General features: G+C 33.4%; 1 protein-coding gene across 1 annotated transcript in view; it reads left to right on the forward strand.

Annotated features, from left to right (window-relative positions):
• Ccnt2 (cyclin T2) overlaps nt 1–16,907 on the forward strand; it is a 36,340-nt gene that overhangs the window by 8,529 nt on the left and 10,904 nt on the right. Inside the window, 4 exon segments of the mRNA XM_026388369.2 lie at nt 8,614–8,742; nt 10,365–10,425; nt 13,170–13,232; nt 16,271–16,316. Of these exon segments, the coding sequence (XP_026244154.2) occupies nt 8,614–8,742; nt 10,365–10,425; nt 13,170–13,232; nt 16,271–16,316 (299 nt within the window).

Genomic DNA, 16,907 nt, shown 5'->3' on the forward strand with positions numbered 1-16,907 from the left:
ATTCAGATGTCCAGAATAGAGTAGGAATTAATATTTGCAATGTGTATTGAGTGTTTGCATTGGCTAAAGCACATAGTTTACAAATAAACTTTCAAGGCCATTTTAGAACATTTAAAAAAAAATATTTTACTAGTGTCCTATAATTACACATAATTGGAAGAACAGGAGTTTTATTTTTAGTAGTACATAAAATGGTTGTTTTTAGGTGAAAACCAATAGATAATTATAAGTTCTGTTGTAAACACATATACATATTCTAGTGAATGGGGGAAATTAAGTTCTAACTGTAAAGCCATCATGTTAAGTACTCTGTATGGCCATATTTAAGGAAATATGAGCTATGGAGGTTTTCTCTAAATGGGGGCAACAAAATTACCTACTTGATAAATGTTGAAATTTAAAAATGTGAAGTTAATGGCTTTAATGGCTTGTATTTAGCAATAGCATGTCTTATATTTACATGATAGGGAAACATGGAAATTTTTTTCTTTATAAACAGGACATAAATCGTGCTTTTCCCAAGGGGCATATTCTAGTGGGAGAAAAAACAAATTACTTAGTGGTTTACTTTAAATTTGTCTAATGTGGAAATTGCTAAAAACAGTAGTCAATTTGAAAGACTTTGTATATCTGTGAACATTTAGTACGTTTTCCATTTCATTCTCTTCTTGTTTTGAAGCTATGTAATATGATAGGCCCTAGCTGGAAGTGGGTGTTGAGCACTTAAAATGTGGCTAGTATAAGGAACCGTAATGTAAGATAATTTCCTATTAAGCACAACTTATGTTTTGGTAGGACTACGTTTTGCTTTGTTGAAATATTAACATCTGATTTAAGATATAGTATGACAGCATAAGAGCAAATTTTGAATTCTTAACATGATGGAAATATAAAATATCACAATTTAATACTTTTGTCTTTTCTCTTTTGATACCAGGGATTGAACTCAGGGACACTCAACCACTGAACCACAATTTTTTTTTAATATTTTTTAGTTGTCAATGGGCCTTTATTTAATTTATTTATATGTGGTGCTGAGGATCAGGCCCAGTGCCTCACACATGCTAGGCAAGTGCTGTACCACTGAGCCACAATCCCAGCCCCACCAGCCTTATTTTGTATTTTATTTAGAGACAGGATCTCACTGAGTTGCTTAGCGAACTTCTAATCCTGTCTCATGCCCCCAAGCTGCTGGGATTGCTAACAAGTGGCTCAGCACCTGGCTCCATTGTTTATTTTTTTCATTATTTATTTTTTTTATTAGTTGCTAGTTTTATATTTATGGCAGCACTAGTTTGGGGTTATGGATATTTTGTACCCATCAACAAATAAAATGATTATTGGGTCTCACACTATAATATTTTGTTCTGTAGGCAAATGTGTGCACATTCAAATAAATTTTAAAACAATTCAATTTAGAAGGTTAAAAGTGGGAAAGATGACTTTTCTGATTATGAATCTAAAGATAATAAAAACTGGTATAGTTTAAAGCTTTAAAAAATGGCTAAGAGGGCAGAGAGAAGATTCTGAGGATGGGGGAGCAGTCTAGATGTTATAGTGAGCTGAGCACAATAACAGATGCCTATAATCAGCAATTGAGGCTGAGGTAAGAGGATCACAAGTTCAAGGATAGCCTCAGAAATTTAAGGAGACCCTCAGTAACTTAGCAAGTCTTTATCAAAATTAAAAATAAATAAATAAAAAGGACTGGGATTATAATATGCTCAATAAAAGAGATCATAGAAACATCTAATAAATATCGCGTATTAACTTCTTTTTTAAAAATATTTATTTATTTATTAGTTATTGGCGGACACAACATCTTTGTTTGTATGTGGTGCTGGAGGATCGAACCCGGGCCACACGCATGCTAGGCGAGAGCACTACCGCTTGAGCCACATCCCCAGCCCCGAGTATTAACTTCTTTTAAAAAACATCTTTATTGATAACATTCACAAACCATAAATTTACTCAGTTATTTATTTTATTTTTAAAATTTATTTAGTTGTAGATGAACACATGGTATCTTTATTTATTTTTACATAATGTTGAGGTTTGAACCCAGTGCCTCACATGTGTAAGAAGCACTTTACCACTGAGCTATAGCCTCAGCCCCAAATTACTCATATAGAATACATAATTCAAAGGGTGTGTTAATGGAGTTGTATAGCCATCATTTTTCATCACCTCCCAAAAAAGCCTTAAACACATAAATAGTTTATTCATCATCAATTCCTTTCCCCGCCTTGGGCAATCACTACATAGTTTTCTGTCTCCATTGATTTGCCAGTTCTAGATATTTCATATAAATAGAATCACACAATATATAGTCTTTCACATGGAGTATTGTTTTTAAAGTCCATCCATGGTGTAGGATATATTAGGACTTCATTCCTTTTTGATGCTGAATAATATTCTGTCCCTTTGGTAGCTATCCTTTAATTATTCATATGACAGTTGATGGGCATTTGGGTTGATTTCACTTGTTGTCTGTTATGAATAATGATATCAACATTCAAATATAAGTTTTTGTATAAACATTCACTTGTATTAGGTAAATACCTCAGAGTGGAATTGCTGGGTTATGAGGTAATCTAGATTCCCATAATGGAGAGCTTTGTAAAAACATTTCAAGGAACTGCCAAACTGTTTTCCAGAGTAGCCACACCATTTTATCTTCCCACAAGAAATAAATGGGGATTCAATAACTCCATATCTATTCTACACTTATAACTGTTTGTGGTTTTTTGTTGTTGTTGTTGTTGTTAGGTGTGAATGGTATCTCTCCTTGTATGTGGGCTCCCCCCTCCCCACACTTTCTTGGTGGTATTTGCAATACAGACATCCAATTTGTTAATGTTTTTTCTTTTATCACTGGTATAATCTAGGATCTGAAATTTTAGTCTGTGATCTATTTTGAGTTATTTATTGTGTATGGTATAAAGAAGGAGTTGAGGTTTTGTTCTTTTTATTTTTTTAAGACTAGTTATACAGTTGCTCTAGTACCATTTGTTGAACTTTTTGATAATCTTGTTGATAACCCATTGACCATGTAAGGGTTTATTTCTGGAATCTTGGTTTTTATAGTAAGTTTGAATTCAGTAAGTATGAGTCTTCCAATTTTGTTCTTCAGTTTATTTTGGCTCTTCTGACCCTTTGTATTTCTTTTTTTTTTTTTTTTAATTATTGATTGTTCCAAACATTACAGAGCTCTTGATAATTCATCTTTCATACATTTGACTCTATTGGGTTTTGAACTCCCATTTCTACCCCAAATACAGATAGCAGAATCACATCTGTTACATACTCACATTTTTACATAATGGCATATTAGTGACTGTCTTGATCTGCTACCTTTCCTAACCGCTACTATCCCCCCTCCCCTCCCCTCCCACCTTCCCTCTCAGCCTCCTCTGCTGTTGTTCAATTCTCTCCCCTTTTTTTCCCCCCTCCCCCTTGCCCATCATAACCTTATACTTTTGACATGAGGAAAAGACTAACTGTAAACAAAGACAAATGGGGGGAGAGAAAGGGAGAGAGAAGGGAAATGATATGCAAATGGTAGGAGACCCTTTGTATTTCCATATGAGTTTTAAGATCCAGGAAAAAAATTGGTGTACTTTAAACTCTTTAAGTTTTCTCAGTATGAATGAGAAAACAACTAAAATGTCAGCCTGAGTAATGACATTTGCTGTAACACTTTAATGTCAGTGCAGCAAAATTAAAGGTGTAGACCACTTTTTTTGTACTAGAATTTTGTTTTAGTTATTTTAAGTTTGGTGATCATTCTTATTAACAAATGGGCATTTTGATTTATTCTTTTTTTTGTTTGTTTTGTTTTAGAGAGAGAGAATTTTAATATTTATTTATTTTTTAGTTTTTGGTGGACACGACATCTTTGTTTGTGGTGCTGAGGATCGAACCCGGGCCGCATGCATGCCAGGCGAGCGCACTACCACTTGAGCCACATCCCCAGCCCTTGACTTATTCTTTTTTGTATGGGCTCTTCCTCCCTAGTCTTCCTTCATATCAAGTTGATCTTTCTGTGATCCTTTACTAATGTTGTACCACTACCACTTTTCCTAAACTGTAACCTAGGCAAGTAATTTTCAAATTTTGAGCTGTGGCAATTAAAGCTAGCTAAGAATTTATTAATGGAGTCCCTTTAGAAGGTACTGAAAATAATTATCAAGTATTAAGGGTGGGGTGGAAATATGTTTGGGAAAGTTCAGGGACAGGGAAAGAATGACTTCACTAGTGTGTAAGACCTACAGATAAATCACAGGAACAGATTAGAATGAGCTTGTTTGTATTAGCAAACTTGGAAGCCTTTTTTTTGTGCCTTGAGGCTTTTCTCAACTAACAGATTTAAGGGCAAAGGGTGATAAAACAGGCATGGCAAGTTCTTATGTGCAAATACACACCAAATTATTCACCAAGACTATTACAAGGCTAAAGGCCAGATGTTTCATAGAACTGACTGATGACAACCATTTTTGGTGACTTAGCAATTACCCAGGCTTTTTTTTTTTTTTTTTTTTTTTTTTTTTTTTTTTTTTGTTAATGCAACCTGACTTTGCCTCTAGTTATCAAGGTTGAAACCAGCATTGGAGACTGAAGAATGTCATCAGTGAGGGCATCATGGCAGAGAGGAGAGACAGCAGACAGGAATGGGCAGGAGGAAAGATGTAGAAGGAAGAGAGTCAGATCAAGAGGTAGAAATGGAAACATAAAAGAATAGAAAAGGAGAAGGGGAGAAAGGAATATGGGAATAAATCATAATAAGAATCTCAAGTATCATAATTTGCGTATTTGAATGTGCTTAGTTAGATCTGCAGCAGAACCTTAGAAGAATTGAGTTTAATTAACTGTGGAAGGAAGTGAGCAAGAAAAAGGGAATTTAAAAAGTTCGCTTTTTAAATCATTTTTTAAGGTCAACACTAACAATTGTTTAATTTTTCAACGTAGTAGTAATAATATTTGAGTTACATTCCTGTGGGGGCACTGTTCTGCTTTGCATGTGTTGGTTCATTTAATCCTCATTATAATCTTGATAAGTGGATATTATTTCTCCTGTTCTAAACATGCAGAAACTGAGCCACAAAGAGAATAAGAATAGATTTGTCAGATAATAGAGACAAGATTCCACTCAGACAGTCTTGGCTTTATCACTTCCATTTTACCCCTCAATAATTGTGTGTATATTTAGGTAGAAATTTGTCTTTGCTTTGAAACTTTAACATTCCCTTGCAATATTTGTACATCTGCTAGAGTGACAAATGCTTTAAAAATCGGCTTTTTTTTTAAATGTTCACAAAATTTTTATTACTGTTAAATCAGCTAGGTATCGAAACATAAAATGGACATAAAATGATCCCTGTCCCCAGTAAACTGGATCTCAACTTTATAATTGTTTGATTGTGCAAACCAACTAAACATATATACTCCAGTATTGCTGGTGTGAATTCTTTGGCTTTAAACCAGATTCACAAGTGCCAGTCAATGTTGCCTTCAAAATATGCTCACCTTTAAAAACCACAGACCAACTAGTAATATTTCTGTTACCCAAAACTTTTGGAATTCTTTTAAGTCACACAACAAAGTCAGCCTTCTATACAAAAGGCAGTAGTAATATCTAGTTTGATCACCGTCTTTGATCATCCTTAAAATTAAAGCCGCACATGGATATTCATTCACCTAAGTGTCTGTCTGAAAAGGTGTTGTGTTTGTTTTGTTTTGTTTTTACAACCCTGATGGAGTAAAATATTTGCAGGCTGTAGAGGAGGAAATGTGAATGGAGTTGGTGGATTTCACCAGGAACTTTGGAAGAGTATTGGGTATTAGTGTTGCACTGGAGGAGGATGAGAGATTTGAGCCCTATGTAAAGGGAACAGAAAGACTTCTATGAAGTCTTTCCTGAAGATCATTGCTTGGCTCCCTAGATACTTAAATTTTAAAATTATGTATAGAACTTTAGAATCATTAGTATGCATTCTTTGTTTCTTTTGAGACTATCTCTGAAGGAAAATGTGTAGTTTGAAAGTTTTGTTGATATTGAGGCTTATAATAGCACTGCCACAAAATGTATGGAGGGGATGGAGCTGTGTTTAGGAATTATGTGGGAGTTATGAAGAAAAGTTCATTGGAAACTTTTGTTAAGTATCTTTTTGGAAAATAAGAGAAATTCTGGATCATCTGGCAGTTCAGGAAATGTTAAGTATTAAATAATTCACTCTAATTTGACTTTTGACTTGGGCCTCTATTGCTTCGCTTTTGATACAGAGTTTTAGCATGTTGAAGGTTGGATTGCTATTATTTTAGATATGAATAAGATGAGTGAGAGATTGTGGGAAACAGAGTTTCCTCGTTTTATTGTTTTTTGAATTTCTTTTGTGGCCATTGGCTCTTAGATTTTTATTATGGCATTTGGGATACTTTATATTGGTGCCTTTCATACATCTCATGCATTCAGCAAACATTGAACTGCAGTCATACAATGCTAGATAATGGGAACACAGTGAATAACTCAGTCTGTGTTTAAGCTGCTTCTAGGCTGTTAAATCTTTTAAGCATTCTCAATTTTTCCAATATTTTTCATGTTAAAGTTTTAATTTTAAAAAGAGGAAATAATTTGAAAGTCTATGTTGAAATTATTAAGCCCATTTGAGAAACCATTATTTCTGATTATTGGGAGTAGTTACTAACCAGCTTTCTGTCACTGTAGTGAAATCTCTGTGGCAGTTAACTTATAAGGAGAAAGGGTTTATTTCAGTTCATATTTCTGGAGGCTCTATTCCAATATCAAATGGCCTCATTGCTTTGATGGCCACACATCAGGTCAAAGCAGACTGCTCACCTTATGACAGAAAGCAAAGAGAAAGAGAAAGGTCCTATAATCCTCCCAGTGACTTAAGCTTCCACTAAGCCCCCATTTCCTAAAAATGTATGTCACCTCCCAGTAGTGCTACTATATTATAGGTCTGTTTTAAAGATTAATGCTGCAGAAAAAGAGCTTTTTGAAAGCATTTTTATTCTATTTACTCATCTGCAAAACTAGAGAAACTCCCTTTTGAATCCAAAATCCAGTGATTAAATTCCATGTCATGTTTTTTAAAAAGCCCTCAGAAGACAAGGATCTCTTCCTTAATTACCCAAATCATGTGATAAGATTCATGCCTCTCTTTTTCCACCTCCCCTCTGGCAGTATTTCTGTATAATGATTGATGAACCCCCTCCTCCCCAAAGATACAGTGAGACCCAGATTTTCATCTCTTGAAAAATAGAGACCTAAGTCTTAACATTTAGAAACTACTTTTCCATGAGAAATTTCTTTTGTATAATCTTATTTTATTTATTTATGTAGGTACTGGGGATTTAACACAGAGGCACTTTTCTACTGAGCTACATCCCCAATTCTTTTTCTTTTTTCTTTTTGGACATGGGGTGTTGCAGAGTTGCTGAGGCTGGCCTCAAACTTGGAATCCTTCTGTCTCAGCTTGCCAGGTTTACAGGCATGTACCACATGCCTGGCTCTTGTGTGACCTTTTTTAAAATTATTTTTATTTTTTAGATATTCATGGACATTTGTTTTATTCATTTATTTATATGCAGTGCTGAAAATAAGACCCAGGGTCTCACATATGCTAGGCAAGTGCTCTTTCTGCCACTGAGCCACAACTCCAGCCTCTCTTGTGTGTAATCTTAAAGCATACTTTGAGCATAAAGTATATCTAATTCCTGGGTTAGTATATCTAATTTCTTGGTTTTTTGATTTATTGCTAAATTTACTTTTTGGGTAAATGTTTTTTTCAAAATTTATGTTTCTCTAGTCATTGTCTTTGTAGTGCTTTGTTATTGTGCTTATATCCCAAGGACCGTAGTTATAAAAACAGAAAATTGGTACTTTCTGGATCTCCACTTTTACAAAAGTTTCTAATCTGTATATATTACATGCTTATACCCTGTTTTTTTTTAGCTTTAGCTGTAGTGAAGTAATAAAGGTAGCCAGGCTGAGTTCAGAATTTTTTCTTAGGGTACCTGTTCTGCCTTTTAAACAAGATAGTTTGGCTCTTAATCATATAATAAGTCAATGCTTGATTTAAACAAGCACTAGAAAGTGATGATTCTGTGCCTAAAAAGGAGAGAGTATAGTAGATATATTTTACCTGCTGTTAATCTTTTTTTTATTTATGTCATCATTTTGCTATTCCTTTACTTCCACAGTTTATAAATTAATATTCAACTTTCCCTCTTTAGCAGAAGTATAAATCTTTTCTCTTATCCCTTTTGCTTTTCTGTCTGAAAACCAAGTAAAACACATTATGTCAGTGGACAGCTAGTTCTGTTTAATGAATAACATGATTAAAGCTCTCACATTGGAGCTGGGAATATAACTCAGTGGTGGAGCTTCTGCGTAGCATGTGCAAGGTACTTGGTTCAATCCTCAGCACCAAAAATTAAAAAAAAAAAACTTTTTCATCAATCTTTCCATAGACCAGTGTACAATTCATACTATTAATAATGCATTCTTTCCTTGCACACCTTCCCCCTTACAAAGTAGAGAAATTTCCTAAGATTTGTTTTTAAATCATCAAATTTTTCTCTTTTCTACAGATAATATCACCTACTGCATTATTTTTGGCTGCAAAAGTGGAAGAACAAGCTCGAAAACTTGAACATGTTATCAAAGTGGCACATGCTTGTCTTCATCCTCTTGAGCCACTGCTGGATACAAAATGTGATGTACGTTGTTTTTTTTTTTAAAGTGCTTGGAGAGTTTTTCTTTAGAAGTTTGAAACTTTTTTATATTTTAGGCTTAATAGAGTTAGTGTGGAATACCAAATGTTGCTTATTTTTATTACCACTGAGAAACATAATACCAGGAACACATCTGACAGAAACATTTCAGATATGTTCCTGAATTTGAATGTCATTCTGAATTATATAAAGCTTTGATTCAAAGTTACTTTCAAGTGTTTCACATGTTGTCTGTCCTCAAAGCAAACCTGTGAATTATGTAAGAGGATAAGTAATATTTGTAGATGTCCTTGACCAGAAGATAAAGAACTCTTTTATGTTATTAGCAGATGAAGAAATAGAAAAACTCTGATTTACCTCTAGAATAGTAATTAGTCTTTTTTTTAAAGAGTTGTTCCTGCCAGGTGTGATAGCATATGCCTGTAATCCCAGCAGCTTGGGAAACTGAGGCAGGAAGATCATAAATTCAAAGCCATCTTCAGCAACTTGGCGAGACCCAGTCTCAGAATATTTTAAAGAGGCCTGGGGATGTTGCTCAGTGGTTGAATGCCCCTGAGTTCAATTCCCTAGTACCAAAAAGAGAGAGAGAGAGAGAGCTGTTTCTTCTAATAAAGTGGGAGCTAGAATTGTAGGCCTTTTTCTAACTATTTTTATTATATATGAGTTATTTAATAAGAAACCTTTCCTCACCAAATGACTAAAGAATTACATTAATTTTGTTTAATTTAGGTCAAGTTTCAAGTCCAGATAAAGCTCTGATAGAAGTATATCTGATTTTATTAATAATAAACTTTATAATAAATGTTCGATTTAATGGAAAAATGTACCTACTAAATAAATAGTAAGGAATTTTTGATTATTCAAAGATAGTACAAACTCAGAATTATTTCTAATGAATGCTTGATAGTATTGCTCAAATACTAGAAAACCATGTTTTAAAAATTAACTCAAATGACCTTTGAGAATGGAGCATAAATAAAATTAAGTGTACTTCTTTATCACCCAGGTTAGTTGTCATGATCTAAGAATAATGTGGCAGAAAGTTCTTATAGTATTACAATGGAGAATACTTTCTTGAAGTTTAGGGAGAAGGTTCTCTGACATTTATGTCTTCAGGGGTGTATGATACATTGTTTTCATATTTTATATCTGAACTCTTCTTTTAATCTAAAGAGTTGAGGTTTTGTTTTGATTGTCTTTCCTAAAGAGTGCTAACATTTCTTTAAATGCTGGTTTGAGTTTGATGTTATTATTTAGCTTGGTGCTTCTGTTGTAAATGTGTCTTGAGGCAGAAATGCCTCGGTAAAAGTTTTAACTATATGCACTGTATAGATCTTTTCTCAGTTAACCTGTATTATCATTAAGGATTTTTCTGTTTCTTTTTGTTTTTTCTTTGTACACTTTGTAAACTGGAAAGTGATTCAGTTTAGGCTTGTCACAAAAAAAAAAAATGAGTGTTCTCCATTATTCTCAGTTTATTTTTCCCACATTGCAAACTCCATTAGTTCTTTTGTAATTGATCTATAATTCTCATGAGATGTAAAGTATTAAGTAGTTTAGTAGTGTTGTTTAATCTTAAGTATTTTAATATTATTTTTATCTGCCAGGCTTACCTTCAGCAGACTCAAGAACTGGTTTTACTTGAAACCATAATGCTACAAACACTAGGTATGTATTAATGTCAATTATTTTGTGTTCTTCAGTGCAATATTTTAAATTAAAGATTCCTAGAATAATTTTATTGAAGAAAGTTATTTTAAAATATAGTAGTATTGCCCAGCTTGGTGTGGTGGCACACACCTGTCTTCCCAGCTACGGGAGAGACCTATAGTCCCAGGACAGGAGTGTAAGGCAAGAAAGAGGATTGCAAATTTAAGGCCAGCCTGGGCAATGTAGCAAGACCCTATCTCAGAAGTGTTCAAAGTACTAGAGGTATAGCTTAGGAGTGGAGTGCTTGCCTGGCATGCACAAGGCCCTAGGGTCAGTCCCTAGTACCACACAAAAGTATTGCCTAATAGTAAAGAAACTATTTTTCTAAAATTTAATTTCATTTGACATAATTTAATTGAATGGTAAACATAGGCAACTATAATGATTTCTTGGGTTTTCAGATAGGTGAAGCAAAATGCTTCACTGTGGATTTGCCCTGGAGAGTCCTCTAGGATTGTTGCATATAATGGTGATGTATACAAATATACATGGCAATCCTAACTCTCCCAGTGCTCATAGTCAGTATGTAATGACTATATCACATCATTTTTAATGTGATATAGTAATTAAGTGATCATCCTTTTTAAAAAGTTAAATCTTTGTTTAAGGTTTATTTACTCTAGTTTTTTTTTTTTAACTTCACAGCAGACTATTTAGGACTAAATAAAATTGAGTCCTAAAAAGGTTGTGACTTATTTAAAATTGACAGGAAGGCAGGGGATATGAGGATAAGAAAGATAGTAGAATTACTGTATGTATGTATGTGACTGTATAACCAGTGTGATTCTACAATATGTACACTCAGAAAAACGAGAAATTATATTCCATCTATATATGATATATCAAAGTATATAAGTGCATTCTACTGTCATGTATAACTAATTAAAACATTAAAAAAAATTTTTAAAAGTCACCCCCCCCCCCAAAAAAAAAATCATGAATTCCTTATGGAAGAACTTAGCAGCATGTGGTAGGGTAATTATGGACTTAATAGGGATCTAAGTTTAAATCTCTAGTCATCTGACTTTCTTTATAAACACGGGCAAAGCTCCTTTCTGTTACACCTTCATTCTATGAACGTGTGTTACATTACAAATTTGTCATTTTTCGTTTTATTTATTACTTTATTCCCAGCCGTTGAATAGAAATACAAGTTATAGCTACTTGTAGCAGTCTCTTTATTATAAAATGAACTTGTTTGAGATGCATGTAACTCATTTTTTATCAAAAGATACAAGTGTTGTTCCCTGCAGATATAATGGCTTTTTATCATGTTGTTATATAAATTTACATAAACTTATGGGTAATTATAAATACTTGTAATAAAATTTAAAATTAAAAAGTATTGTAGACTACTGTAAAGTTACTTTAATGTACAATGGCATTGTATAGGGTCTAAATGTGTAGCCCAGTGGTAGAGCATTCACCCAGCATGCACAAAACATGTGTTATATCCCCAGCACCATAAAAAAAATTTTTAAAGTCATTGTGTAACATGTATTCCTTATGACATTCTTTTTTTTTTTTACATTCTTTCTTTCAATATTTTTTTAGTTGTAGTTGGACACAATACCTTTGTTTTATTTATTTTTATGTGGTGCTGAGGGTCGAGCCCAGCGCCTCACACATGCTAGGCGAGCACTCTACTGCTGAGCCCTAGTCCCAGCCCCAGTGACAAATTCTTAAGTATACAGAATGAATAGCATTATTTTAAAGGAGTAAAGTATTATTATGCATACTTTATAGTAGATACATAAATAAAAACCTAAAACAACTTTAAAATAATTAAGATTGTCCATTTGTTATACTTTTATTCACTTAAAGAGTTTTAAATATACTAAATGTGACCTACCCTTTTTATAAAAGTAAAAACGCTACCCTACATAAGGATTGAACATTGGAAGCTTTCAACATTTTATCTTTAGTTTTAATTCTTTAAATTGTGATTTCAAGAATTATGAGACTTACGTAGTTTGCTTGCTGTGTGATTTTGATTATTAGTGTAGTTATAAGTGAACTGGTTGAAACCCTTCACTGTACCACAGTAGAAACTAAGGACTGTATCATTTAAAAGTTCTTTTCTACCACTGTTGCCCAACATTGACATTTATGAGAAATGTTTTTTTCACATCTTTTGAAACAAATATTTGGAATATTAAGAAAGATAGTACTTTGGTACTGGGGATTGAATCCAGGGGCGCTTAACCACTGAGCCATATTGCCAGCCTTTTATTTTTTATTTTGATAAGGTCTTGCTAAATTGCTGAGACTAGTCAAAAACTTGATCCTCCTGCCTTACCCGCACAGTCTCTGGGATTATAGGCATGTGCCACTGAACCTGGCGCCCAAAGACAATATTTTGTTAAATTCCCTGCTTAAATTACCATCTTAGTCATTGTCATTTGCCATGATTTTGTTTCGAACTTGATAGTAAACCCAAATTAATTATAACTTAAAATTTTGAATATAATTATCCTTGATTCTGAAATAACTGTCTTGAGACATTGTATTTGAGAAGAAATTAAGTACTTCTCATTTTTGGAGTTGTAATGAGCATGTCAGTGATAAGAAACTCTAAGTGTTTGGATTTTTTTTAACATGGACGAATGTATTATACATTTGTAGTTGTAATGAATGACATTTCTCAGGCAAGTATTGGTAGTGGTATAAGTGGTTGGGAAAAAAAGTGCTTATCATTTCAGGTTTTGAGATCACCATTGAACACCCACACACAGATGTGGTGAAATGTACCCAGTTAGTAAGAGGTAAGTGATCGATAAGTATTAATGCTTTTTATCATCTATAATTGGTTTGTATGCTAATTTGTTCTTTTAGCCTTCTGCTGTGTTTTATTAAAATGGGGTAAAAGTCATTTTGAAGCATTATTTTTTAACATTCTACATCTACCTATTTATTTACTTTCATGGTTCTACATAGTGTGTTAGCTTCCTTTAAGCTTAAATAAATTTCAGTTCGCTAAAAAAATTGGAGAACTTCCAAATATTAGTAGTAATTCTCTCCCCCTTTGGGTTCTGCCAGTGCCATTTCCGTTAATATTTGAGATGTATACTATTAGTACATGGGTGCAAAAAGTAGTATTAATGTCTGATTTATTTCAAATTTTCATTGACTTCTTGAAAAGTGATAAAAAGTTTAAGAATTCTGAGACCAATCTCAAGTCTTGCTGATAAAATCTGTCTTTGTTAGCAGATTTATTATTTGTCATTTTTGGAAGGGTTTTGCCCATATTTATTTAAACAAAATTGATTTAGTCCATTTGTTGAAGTTTTTTTAGCATTTCTAAAAGTGTTTTTTTCTTTGTGTATAATGGGGAAATCATTATGAAGCATGATGTGTAAATACAGTTTGTGATATGCTTGTTAGACCTTTTATAAATGGGAATATGAAGTTTTTATAGTATTTGCTTTACTCTGAGTAAAGCATGTGGTATAACATTTTTCTACTCCTATTAATAAATCCTATATATATACGTTCCTGTAGTCTTAGAAATACTTTTTTACACGGTTGCATGTTGTGGTGCCTCTTCTTTCCTGTTTCCTATTTGAAGTGTTATATACTCACAGCAACCAGCTGGGACCTTTAGTGTGCTTTTTCCTCTTCTTTTTTTTGAAAAAGAAGCTTTGCTATTTCATTCTTTGACCCACAGCCTTTTTTATTTTTTAGGCTTATTCTAAGTAGGATGGGTCAGATTTTTTTGATGGCCTTGTTTTTAGAGTTTACCTAAATAGTCTTACATTGTATTCATTCTAAATTGAATTTGTTTTATGCCTAGATAACATTTCATTATGTTAATGGATGCATTAAAAAGAAAAACATGCCTGTAACCTGATTATGTCCTTATGGAAGTAGACGTATAAAAGTCTCATATTTTTTTAACCTAATAGCATATGTTATTACTATATCACTTTGTAAACTAGAATATAATTAGGTTCCTATTCTTCATAATTATACAAATACATTTTATAGTATATTTTCATCCCCAGTACAGAAAACTCTGTACTAATTGTAGTATAGATAGATAACTAGTTGTTGATGTTGAATTAAGGGGAAAAAAAAGCTTAGTTTTGTTTTCTTGAAAACTTAAGCTTTATGAGAATGATAGAGAACCATAAAACCTGCTCTAAGAGCCTAATGAAGCTAGCTTAAAGATATTAAAGGAATATATTATGGTAAGTTTTAAAAAATTACTTATGTATAATAGTAACTCAGAAAATAAAACTGGGTTTTAAATTTTCTCAAAAACTACAAATTTGTTATAACACCTAAAACAAAACATTTAAATCTCATTTTTCTTGTTAATGTTTAAAATGTGTCATCCCTAAATTTGAGTACAAACCATCCATATATGTTCAGCTTCATTTTGTCTGACTAACCTAGTCTTGCTCCACTTAAAAAAAAAAAAAATGTTTTTCCACGTTTGGTGTCTTTCTTCACTCTTACAACTTTCAGCTAACAAGAACATTTCCCCTTCATTCTTCTTTGTTGCATAGTGACTGTTTATAGATTATTTAATTTACATACATTTCTAGGTGAAAACTGCTATGGCAGTTCAAAATTATTTTTCCTTTTCTGTATGTTTTGATTCTTTTGCGGGGAGGGGTAGATAAATTTTATTCTGTAAACTCCTTTTTCTCCCTGCTGGAGATGAGAGAGTTGATATTATACTACTTTGCTACAAAATTGGCTATTGTCATTTTACAGGGACCTTTCACTTCTGTGATTTCTCCTTCCCTCCCCACCAGGAAAGAATGACATACTTAAGTCACACTGCCTCCAAGACATCTGATGCTTTGACACTCTTCCTTAGCACAACTCTGCCAAACCCAAATCCCTTTTGTAAAACCCTTATGTTGATGATCCACATGGGGCAGCAGGGATTACAGGTGCCATGAATAAAAAATAGGAGGGGGGGAGGAATTTGAGGCCTGTTAGAGAGGGGTGGAGTTCAGGTGAACTGATCCTAGATAAGCAGTGATTATGAATGTAATTGGGGAAAATAGGGAAACTGTACCAAGGGCCTTCCTGCTGTGAAGAATACCAGGCAGAAGGGGTGGGTAAACTGTTTTCAGTGTCTTAAAAAGCTAGTTAAAAATTGTTTTTCTGTTGGGAACCAGTGTAAAGCATCCTGATTCCTCCCAGAGTTCTCAGATCTTTTCTAAGTGTTACCTCTAATTGCATTTTATAATTTAAAAAAATACAGTGGCGCTTCCTGTATCTACATCCTTATGATGTTTCTAGGTTGTTTATTTTGTTGATGCTTACTAGCATGATAAAAAACTGAGCAGTTTATGCTCTTGAGTTTGGGGGGTGGGGACTTGTTTTGTTCTGTTTTGTTTTGATGGAAGTATTAAGGCCAACTTAAATGTGATGACTGAAGATTAAGTCTGGCAGGCAACTCTTTGTATTTTGTATTAGACTTCAAAAATCTTTTCTTCTTCTTCTTCTTCTTTTTTTTTTTTTTAAATCCAGGAGAATGCTTTATTTCAACTTTTAGCTGACTAGATGCTTAACTTAGTAACAAGTTTAGCCCTTGTAACTGGCTAGCTAAAAGCAAATCGGCTTGTTTCTCAGATCTTTGGGGGATAGCAAGAAACATTTGAGTGAATGTTGTTGAAGATTTTCAGTAGTATAGAAAATGATGGCGCTCTTGTGATATTTGTAAGTAGTAAGTAAAATTTACTTTTTGTGTACAAATCTTTGAAGTTTTGTTGTGTTGAGAGCTTTTTGATGGTAGCATGTTAAAGCTGATAGTATTGTCTTTTCTTTTTTTCTTTTCTTACAGCAAGCAAGGATTTGGCACAGACATCCTATTTCATGGCTACCAACAGGTTGTTATCCTGACCCTCTTTGTTGCACTGTTGTAGCACACTATAGCTTCCTTTAATGCAGGGCCCCCTCAATGTGTCTCTTACCCTTGTTGCAACAGGAGACTGGACCATCTACTGTGGTGGTACCTTCCTGTTTGCTTTGCGGTGTATTGTACAAGGGACTTTGGGCACAGAGGGGTTAAATGCACAATGTGAAGTGTAGTGGTGCTTTCTGATGACATATTCTCGATTTGTGAGTGCATAAGTCTAAAATTGGTAGCCTGAATAGCAGCTAAAGATTACAAAGAGCTAAACTTAACGTAGAAATTCGAGCAACTTGGTAAGTATAAAGCTATTTCTAGTTTACAATTATAGTTAAATGACAATTTTTTTAAAAATTTCACATTGATCCACTCTTAATTTTAAAATAATTGTTAAAGTTTTTTTAATACATAAATAAATAAAATTTATATAACTTAGGTTTCTTTTTTCCAGATAATACTCACAAATAGTAAATTAGAACTAGTCAATTCTTATCAGTGCCTGGATTTACATAAATAGAATTTCTACTTTTTTAAAAAGTTGCTTCCTTTTTAGTTTATATAAAGTAAA

Source organism: Urocitellus parryii, chromosome 1 (genome assembly GCF_045843805.1).
Source record: "Urocitellus parryii isolate mUroPar1 chromosome 1, mUroPar1.hap1, whole genome shotgun sequence".
Taxonomy (NCBI): Eukaryota; Metazoa; Chordata; class Mammalia; order Rodentia; family Sciuridae; genus Urocitellus; species Urocitellus parryii.